Source organism: Talaromyces proteolyticus (genome assembly GCF_021365285.1).
Source record: "Talaromyces proteolyticus strain PMI_201 chromosome Unknown BGW36scaffold_7, whole genome shotgun sequence".
Taxonomy (NCBI): domain Eukaryota; kingdom Fungi; phylum Ascomycota; class Eurotiomycetes; order Eurotiales; family Trichocomaceae; genus Talaromyces; species Talaromyces proteolyticus.
Window position 1 is genome coordinate 940,046 of NW_025764283.1, and position 10,139 is coordinate 950,184.

The 10,139-nt window shown below is 46.2% G+C and overlaps 3 protein-coding genes across 3 annotated transcripts; 1 reads left to right on the forward strand and 2 right to left on the reverse strand.

The window, feature by feature from the left end:
* Nucleotides 1–762: 762 nt before the first annotated feature.
* Nucleotides 763–2,154, forward strand: BGW36DRAFT_183147 (thioredoxin-like protein). Its single transcript, XM_046209734.1, has 3 exons — nt 763–1,620; nt 1,673–1,902; nt 1,951–2,154. Exons 1-3 carry the CDS (start codon nt 1,000–1,002, stop codon nt 1,964–1,966), a joined length of 867 nt encoding a protein of 288 aa, XP_046071158.1. The 5' UTR covers nt 763–999; the 3' UTR covers nt 1,967–2,154.
* A 1,655-nt stretch (nt 2,155–3,809) lies between these two features.
* BGW36DRAFT_397829 (putative Ran-specific GTPase-activating protein 1) lies at nt 3,810–6,798 on the reverse strand (the record flags this gene model as incomplete). The annotated part of the gene is made up of 11 exons (XM_046218335.1): nt 3,810–3,898; nt 3,949–4,069; nt 4,133–4,273; nt 4,351–4,493; nt 4,557–4,711; nt 4,845–4,885; nt 5,161–5,164; nt 5,908–5,962; nt 6,015–6,143; nt 6,195–6,456; nt 6,532–6,798. 11 exons carry the CDS (start codon nt 6,796–6,798, stop codon nt 3,810–3,812), a joined length of 1,407 nt encoding a protein of 468 aa, XP_046071159.1.
* A 639-nt stretch (nt 6,799–7,437) lies between these two features.
* BGW36DRAFT_297122 (uncharacterized protein) lies at nt 7,438–9,891 on the reverse strand (the record flags this gene model as incomplete). Its single annotated transcript, XM_046211330.1, has 1 exon — nt 7,438–9,891. The coding sequence occupies one exon, from the start codon at nt 9,889–9,891 to the stop codon at nt 7,438–7,440; it is 2,454 nt and encodes an 817-aa protein (XP_046071160.1).
* Nucleotides 9,892–10,139: the final 248 nt, after the last annotated feature.

The window sequence follows — 10,139 nt, forward strand, 5'->3', positions numbered from 1 at the left end:
TTGGGGGCGCCGAGTCCGTGCTGACGACGACTACACAATATTCAAATATTGTACAATTTATACTCATATTATATGTAGAAGTATACTTGAGTATACTTAAATATACACGAGATACTATATGAGTAAGTATACAGCATACAAGATATAGTTCACAGTACATGTGGGAAGTACCCCAAAGTATCCCGAAGTACATGCATGTGCTGATCAGCGCACTAGAATGTTCGGCGGCTTCTAGGGGAAAGGGGGAAAGGGGGCCAATCAGAACGGCTGTCGGCGTCGGGATCGACATGGATGAAACAGGCTAACAGACGCGAGTTTCGAAACTGACGCAGATTATTCTGTTCGTTCTATATGCTTGTTCTCTTCTCTGATAGTTGTTGTTACAGATGCAGTGGATGTGTATTGTGGGCACTGCAGCAGAAGAAAACACCCCTGATTCTATTAGCTCAAATACGAATTCCTCGAAGTGATCGTGCAGGCCATGTCGCACTGAGATATCGTGGCATGTCGCACTGCAGCTCCTGAGACAAACTCAAAAAGCAGCCAGAAGGGCGCCAAAAAAAGAGAAGAAAGGAACACGTACTACTACTCTGAACTCATCAACTCAGCCTTAAGCCCTGCGCCAACAGCACCCCTAACGACGACTAGAGCAGCTCCTAGGGAGGCTTAGCAGTCCCCGGCGTACGCTGATTGGTGCCTTGGAGCCTACCAGCCGTTCTTTCTTTTCCCTCTTCTTTTTAAAAATTTGGGGGTTCTGCTCCGCTCGGCCGGTTGTCCTGAAACATCCCGCACCTCCTCCATTGACTGCACTTGGCACCACGGTCTAGCATCCTGTCTCGTCTTGTCTTCCCGCTGGTGATTTCTTAGTCGCCAGTAATCAGTTAGTTCTTGCTTCTTAGTCGGCCCGAGTCTGGCGCCCCCGTCACGCTTGTCCTGCACTGCTCTCGTGACAACCTCATACATAAGGTCACCCGCTCCCCTCCTCTCTCTCTTTTCAATATGTCCTCTGCTGCCCAAGAAGAATTCGACGCCCTCGTCCAGGCCAATAAAGACTCCTCGCGTGGCCACCCTGAAGACCGTCACTACGCCGACGTCGATTCCCCCCACCCCTCCGACGACGACAACGACAACGACGATCGCCGCGACGAGTACGAAATCTCCGACACTGATTCCGACTACGCCGACCACGAGAAAGCCCAAGACAAGAAAATGGTTTCTCGCACCGGTGCGTACACCGTGCCGACCACCGTCTTCGACGCCAACACAGGCCCCAAGGGAGTCATCGCCGATGCGCAGTCCTTTGAGCGCGCCAAAAAGAAGTCCTTCCGTCGCACTCTACTCAGCGCCGCCGGCCTAGACTCGTACTCGAAGAAGCTCAACGAATCGCAGTCGCGGCTGCAAAAGAGCAGTCCGCCCAGTGAGAGTGACGGGGAAGAGGAATTTATGCGCCGGTGGCGCGAATCACGACTGCAGGAGTTGCAGGAGCGCAATCAGCGCCGACAGAGCCCGAGCAAGCGGGTGTATGGAACGGTGGTTGATGTGGATGCCGAGGGGTATTTGAATGCCATCGAGCGCGTGTCGTCGGAGACTGTCGTTGTCGTGTGCATCTACAACCCGGAGGTATGTATTCTTTCTGTATTTGCGTTTCTCATACTAATTAATGTTCATGCAGTCTGCGGTCAGCTCGCAGGTGGAAGATGCGATCGCAGCACTCGCGCGCAGACAGACCACGACCCGGTTCATCAAGCTACACCACGAGATCGCCGAAATGAACAACATCGACGCCCCAGCCTTGTTAGCGTACAAGGCAGGCGATGTAATTTCTACAATCGTGGATATCCAGCGACAAATCCCTGGTGGCAGTGACATTACATCCACCAGCATTGAGAATCTGCTCAAACAGTACGTTGTTCTACTTCTTTAAATACGATGTTTTCTAACAAGGTGTAGAAACCGTGTCCTTTAATTCATAGAATGCCCGGCACAGTCTGTCGAAGTAGAGACCATCTACTTTAATATTATATACCCTCCAGCATTATACCACGGTCGGAGTCTCGAAATTTGAACATACTACCTCTTTTCTTTAATCACGGCGACAAATCATGGCCGGTCCATACCGTTGATCAGCTCATTGAATTTCTATTTCTTTCTGTCTTTTCCTTTTGGTTTTCATTTCTGGGCTCAGTTTCGTTATGTTTTCTCACGTGAAGATATCCCATCTCTAACTCTCTCCCCTTTTTTTTCGTTTTAGAGTAGTATATGCACTAGGATATAATTTCGCCTTCCTTTCATTTTAAATATTATATGCCGCACCGCAAATTGTACAATAGAGAAATAGCCACTATACACGCCTGCATATCAATGTTTCAATTGCAATCAATATCCCAGTCTTAATTACCCCCTTATAACACGGATAACAACCCTGTTCCCACGTGTCAGCACATCGGCTGATAGCCTGATACGTACTAAGAGTATGCTATGCTTAACACCTACCACCCATGTCTATAGCAACTGACACCCAACACTCACCTGCATTTAACTGTTGGCACCACGTGGGTGGGTGATAAAACATGTCATAGACTGATTTATAGCCCTGCGGATCGACTAGAGAATCTATAATATATAGTCGCGCTTAATACCCGAATTTAGTAGCCGCTTCTAATGTTTGTGTAGGATTAATTTATGCCTTATATATGTTGTTATCGTGTCTCAAAGCCATAATATTCACTGGCTATTCTAGCTTAGTGTACGATGCGTAGTTGAGATACCAAAAAACCTCCTACTATTGTCAACAGTGTATATGCCTGGCTAAGAACAATTGGATTGGTATACAAGGCAGATACCATCAGTTGATTTATATATGAAAATATGGAATGATAGAAGATAATCAATTCTTAATTTCACTCGAGTTCTTTCTCTTATGGTATTTTATTGGACATAGCACACTCAATTGAAGACGCCAATTTTGTACTAATTCAAATAGACTAAAGAGAGTGGAATGAGGCTTTCTTAAAGCAATTGCCAATCTGAATATAACACATTGTTTTTTAGAAATTGTATCTTTCTCACCTGACTTCTATAATCAGAGGAAAAATTTAGTAACTTAAATAATTATTTGATTGTTACACTGATAAAATGTGATGATTCTTACTAAATTCGACTTTTGACATGTTTTTGAGAAGAAATGTAATTGATTCATTGCTAACAAGTGTAAATAATACTTTTTTTTTAAACGATAAATTGAATTAAATGGATATATTTAGTTACTCCTCTTTTAGAATCGTGTAAACCCAGCAGTCGGGTTAACTAAACGCAGTGCTTTGCACGCATCAGAGAATAATCATAGAACTAGAAATCTCTTCCAAAGTCATTTGGAAAGATAATGAATCGTTGATCAGGTCAGTATACCTTAGTACCTGGGAGAGTCTCGGCAACACTGTGCCTATACGTATTTATAGATATGGATCAATGTCCAGTGGGTATTCATCATTTTTTGAACCAATGTAGCAATGATCAATAAAAAAGAAGCAAGGAAACGCCATTGAGTTCGGTAACTAGCAATAAGATATTAATAACGTACGCTGAAGAACGAGGATTATCAATCCAGCTACCAGGTTAACGATCGGGAATGACCATAATACTCGAAACCAACTTGAAGAAAAAAGAGATGAATAGTCTTGTCGAAGGTTTGTTGTCTGTTTGAACTTTTATCTTAGAAAGAAAGTCATGACCCATCTGAAATTGAAATTAAACTTGAGAATTGACTCGCAAATTACCGTAATCGATTTAATGAATGGCTATTGCATGTCTTATACGACGCCTCGCTGCTGCACAAAGTCCCATAGCATCTTGAGAAGAGAATCCGGGAGGGTGTAGAGGTCGACATGGAATTCGCCCTCTAAAAGAAAATTAGTGGAGTTGTAGTTTCAAGTTTGTACTGATACTCACGCTCAACGTCGTTCACAGTATATGAATCGGCGGATTTGTTATCGTGCACCATTTGGACTACCTGCAGAAGATCATCTTCGTTGAGCTTCTGGAGTCCGTCGGCTAGTTTGTCCATGTCGACCTGAGCATCATTAGTTCTTTCTTTCTTATCAGATGGCTGATCAAAAGGATTGGGGAGGCGAACACTCTTATCAGTTTTCTTCTTCTTCTTGGCGCTTTCTTCCCCTGTTGCACCGCGTTTTGCCTTTGTCCCGTTCTCATCACCAGGAACTGGACCGGATTCCCGCAACTTTTCCAGAAGAGCTGGCTTGGGATGTTTGAAGGTCTAATACCTATTAGAGACTTTACAGAAAAAAAGAAAAGGAAAGAAAAGCACAGCAAAGTAAAGGTTATTCAACATACGATAACATGTTTCGACTCATACCGGTTCTGCTGAAAGTGGAGATCATGTGTAATCGGATGCTCCTTATCCGCAAACAAACCAATTGTCATATCGAACTCACCCCATCCTTCTTCTTGGATACGGAACGGCGGGTTTTTGAGAGCTGGCACACAAGACATTGCACATTAGCCAACACTCCCATATAGTTATACTGCGGAAGATGTACTTTGAATCGCTCGGTCGCCGAAACTGGGATGTAGTCGGTAGACGACTTTGTCGAAGAGGGTTGCTGGCACCTGCTCGCCATGCTCGTTCACCAGGAAGATCTGAATGGACCATGAGCGGAGAGGGAAGCCTTCAACGCCGGAGTCTTTTCCCTGGCTGTAGAATTGAATTAGTCATGTCCCAATATTTGTAGGTAGTATATCTGGAGTTAAAATATGCGGGCGACATCGGAAGCGTGAGAAGGAGAGTGTGCGAGGGTCGAGTCGAGGGAGCGAACGAATGAACGTACATGACTTCTTGCTCCGTCACCAGCTTCACTGTCCGCTTGACCTGCAAACCCACCAATTAGCTCACCCTGGAACCATTTAAGCAATTAGAGTGCCCGCATCATGCATAGGAAAGGATATGTAGGGAGGAAGTAAAACCGCAACCGCTCCGCACATCGCAGGCAGGCATGTATAACACAAACAAGATGGATAACTTACATCAGGCATCGTGAATCGAGTCGCCCACGTACCAGCTTCTCAAAAATAGAATCTTCTTCAGCACGCGCAACCTCCAAGGAGCTGTTTGAGGGTGTGCTTTCGTTGGTCGTGCTGACCAACAAACCTAGCCGACAGCGACGCGATAGCAAACTTTTGTCAAAGGCAGTGTCAGTGGCGCGTAGACTGCCAAGTTGGGCGTGGATTCAGCAGGGGAGACGAGTGTCGAGTAACTGAGAGCAGAGTGAGCAAGATGGGAAAGAGAAAACAGTCGCGAGGTCTTCTTACGGACAGCAATGCGGCGCGGAGTTGGAGATGGATGAGGTTAGTTAAGCAGGCATAGTCGAGCAGAGCTGGCAGGGATGGTGGGGTCAGCTTCGGCCCGCCAATCACAGGCCACTCTTTCTCAATAAGTTCATAACGGATTACATGGGATTATGTTTACAATATGTTTAAATGGTAAATAATCATATCATGCTATATGTGCATTCCGTGCAGGTTTCATTGATATCTTGGGATCGTGGTGCTCTAACAAAACTCTACCGCAACCATCGCAATGTCTGCCAACGGCAAGGAACCTGTACCTTGCCATCGACCCAACTCGTAATCATTGCCACGAACCAACGCTACATTGACTGCGACCTCTCGTGTTTTGTGCCGTAGCTATTGTTTTGTCTTGTGTGACGAAGGGTTGGCGAAAGGGGGGGGGGGGGGGAACTGCATCGATAACCGAGGGATGTGGAGTGAGTCGGGGGGAAGTTCATGCTGTCTGCGTAGGGGAAGAAGGGGGTTGTGTTGTGAAGAAACACTTCATAATAGGCAATGTTGAATACGTGGGTAGGTGAATTTGTTTAAGCTTCTTGAGAGAACAGCTTCTCATTCTCTTCCTGGGCAGTGATGAACGCATCCTTGAAAAGGTTGGCGTCTGGATATAGTCAGCAGCCCACTCTCTAACATTGATGATATGCCAAACTTACTTTCGCTATTGGCGAAACGGATAGCCAGGGTCTGAGCTTCGGGCTCTCCTTCGCTAACATCGGCAGCTGCATTCCACACCCAACTGCGGTCACTGCCCACGTTTGGAGACAATTTCATATCAGGGACGACTGTTGATGTTAGAGTCAACAGAAAAAAAAAAGAAGAAGAAAAACACATACTGTAATGATTGGCGCAGACCTTAAGAGTCTTGTCGCGACGCATGACCAGGCGAGTCTTCTTGTTCTCCTTGTGCTTCAAGAGTCGGACGTCACCAGTACCACGTTCCTTCCACTCGCGCGACTCGCGATCAAACTTGAACAGCTTGGCGCGCATCTTGAAAACCTGCTCCTCCAGCTCCTCATTTGTCTTTGTTTCAACTTTCTCGGTCAAATGGATGACAGGCTCGAAGTGGACATCTGGAGATTCTTCAGTGTCGTCTTCCTGTATTTCATCTAGTTAGACGAGTTGAGTCCTTTCAAAATTTCGTCGCGCTCAAGGAAAAAACAAAATACTAACCTCAGCTTCAGCCTTCTTCGCCTTGGATGATCCTGATGGCTCGTCCACGTCCTCTTCCTCCTTCTTTTCCTTCTTAGGACCGCCGCCGAACATGGAGAAAACGTTATCAGTGGCCTTGGAGGCTGCTCCAAAAGCAGTATCAGTGACCTTCTCCGTCACCGGCTTTTCCTCATCGCCAGTCTTCTCGACAGCAGGTGCTGTGGTGGTCTCCTCTGTGGCAGTAGTGGTGGTGGCGGGGTCGGGTTTGGTCTCGGCAGCGTCAGCCATGATGAGAAGTCTTTTTTCTGCGAAAGTTAAAAGTTGGTGGTTGGAAAAAAGAAAACAGGAGAATTAAAATCAGTATATTTATTATCTCTCTTTTTTTATTATCTCACGGGTGATGTCCAAAGATAACAGCACCAAATGTGAAAGGTATATGTTTGGAAGAGATTGTGGAATTTTTGTGAAAAGGAGGAGTGTTTTTGTTGTTCCCCGCCGTAGCCAGAACCGCCTCGCCGCCTTAAGGAAAGCGGCACTAGTGGCCCACTAGTGAAGCTTGCCCCTCTGTGCAGTGTAATAGCTGTTGTTAATATCGTCACTGCATGCATCTACATATATATTTACAATCGCCAATATAGAATTCTGATAGATCACAATTCTATTTACTATCTTAATCTTTTATATACTCTATTGAACAGCGGCTGAATGAGTATAGGGTATTGCATTCTCATAAGTCACCTTAATTCTGTAGGCAAGGAAATACGAAGTGTAAAGTTATACGCATAAAATACGCCTGCTGTGAACAAGGAGATCCATCCATAACCGGCCGCCTGCCCAGCCATCATTAAAACAAAAGCACACAAGAACACAAAAAGAGAGCTAGAGAAACCATCCAAAGCCTGTTCGCCGATTACACCATACCAGTCATCAAACTTTCTTCTTCGCATGGCCTCGTCGAGAATGGGGCCGTCTGAAATTTCGCTCAGTGAGCTTCTTTGCGGATTTCTGGGCTCGTACTAGCGAGTCTAGAGTCTTCAGTTCTCGGAAATCGATGTCTCGAAAGCGTTTCGTAAATTTGTCTAGATCCTTGGAATGAGCGGTAATCGAGTCAACGGCATCATTGACAGCCTTGTAGAGCCCCTTGTTCAATGCCTTGCTCTGTTCGTGCACTTTCTCCAATGCCACCGAAGCATCGGTTATTCGTTGTAGGGCGTTGCGTGTAACAACCTCGCTAAGCTCCCTTGATCGTGCAATAATAGCATCTCGAGTTGTCTTGAATTGTGTAGGGTTATAGTGAAGTGATTCTACTTCCCTTCGAAGAGAATGCGATTTCTTGACGACATCGCCCACCCATACTTGAACGTCAGTGGAAAGCCGTGTGTAAATATCCGACAGCCCGGTCTGAGCAGAGCCCCAGTCTTTCATGATTTGTGACGAGACGGCTTGTGCAGCTCGCTTCCAATTCTCGATCTTCAACCAGGGAGTGCCAAAGTCTGCTTCAAAAGTCTGTGTCTTTGCCCGTCGCGACTTCACAGAGACGGTCAAGTTGACAAGGCCGTATGCATCCTCCCGGTTCAGCCGGAGTGTGTACACGCCGTCAAATAGTTTGGAAAGTTCATAAGAAAGCGATTGCTCTCCGCGGGTGACATTCACATTGAATTTGTTTTGTTTCACTGCCGTGGGTGGCTTGATGATAACATGGCAGTCTCCAACAACCTGGAATTGAAACTCATCACCGTTGCTTTGCGGATCGGCGAGCAGACTTGATATCTCAGCAAGTTCGCTGACAGTCGATATGGAAAGCGACTCGATACGGGAAAGATCAGTGCTGTGGGTTCTCAAGGCAACCGACGTCGCTCCAGCTAGTTCTGTTGATGAAATGATTTCTGCAGTGATTGTTGCGCCTGGAGCGATTCCGGTGGTATTAGAGACAGCAGAACTAGTAAATAATTGTACGCAAAGAAGTGCCAAAACACGAAATACAGTATAGCCTAATGAGACAGAGACAGCGAGAACAATTGACAGCATTACAAGACGTAAGAAAGGCGCAAACTCTTGGGCACGCTCAGTATAAGGCGAAAAGAAATGTATCGTCGGATATTTTTCGCTATCATAGAACACTTTGGATTTCAGTGAAGAGAAGAGTGGTGGTTTTGTAGTTGACGTTATCTTCGAATCTCCACCGGAGAGCGATGCGAGATGTCGGTTCAATTGACTGGGAGTGATTGATTCGAATGTTTTGACATCAATAGGATATCGTCGCAGAACGATTGTTTCTCCTGTCAGCGGACGACGAGATTCTAGACAAAGGTGTAGGCTATGATAATCTAGATTAAAGAAATGCTGGCTAGGCTTCTTCCAAAACGGCTCTTCTGATATGACCATGACCGGGACCCCATGAGCTTTCATGAAATCGTGAGCGAGCGTCCTGGTATGCACAGCAGTCTCGGAATCACCATCAGAAATGAAGATGATGGCGAGATCTGGTACGTTCCATTCGGCCTCTGATTGAATGTGGCGCTCAGATCCATTCCAGGACGATGTGCAAGATGGACGGTTCTTGAATTTTAACGTAATTTGACCAGTCTTGACCGATGCAGCATCTAAACACTCGTCAACGATAAGTTGTACATGAATAGGAAGAAGTTCTGCATAGTTCGGGGTAGCTCCAATTCCAAAAGATGTGGGAACGACGTGATACCGAGAAGACTCTGTAGAGCTGGTTCCCAGGTTACTGGTAGAGCTCGATACGAGGACATCACCGATTTTATCAAGAATGATGTTTCGAAACTCTGGATTTCCCACATATAGAACACGGAAAGGTTTATCTAACTCCAACCCCTGTTTCGTCATGGTCTGCTGTATAGTGATGGCAAGATGACTGTGATCCACTTTCATCGGGAGCTGAGTCCTCAAAGATGAAACCTCCGTATCATCGAGAATGTGAATGGTATGTTTGAGCTCAATCCGTTCCATTTCCGGCCAGTTCTCAGGCTCAAGGAACTCGATGGCCTCAGACGACTGCATCAAGCAAGCCTTGGTTGTAATATTGCTATCATCAACAGTAGAGTCATCATGAGCGAAGAAAGGCCTGGGGAGCTCCTGTGAGTCCGAAATAACACTTTCCTTATCCCCATACTCGTCATTATAATGTCCATTATCATCGTCATTGTCATCGTCCTCGTCGTCGCCGTACGTGCTGCTAGTTCTCCCATCGAGACTAGTCACATCGTCGGCGCCACTCTGACCGATCAGAGAGACCGTATCGGTTTGTTCTGATCTAGCGTCATCTTCAGATTGGATGTCTGACGTGCTGAGGGTTGTCCAACTTTCGCTGAGAGAGCTTGATGGCCGTTCGGGGTGGAGGTTATTAATCGACATTGCCAGCCGTGATTGTGATAACAACTCCTCGACAGACCGGCTGATCGGAGGGAACGTAGGATATCGGAGCCTGGGTGCAGTGCTACTATCGAAAACAGCACCGTATTCCACCGATTCTGGGCTACTGGCCATGGTATTAATATCGCATTTGCTGGGTCATGGGAAGCTTCTGGGAGGAAGGCAGTTAAGCAAGCGTGACAGGGAGGGGCGGGCCGGAGATGGTTGAGTGGGAGATCAAGATATGGCAG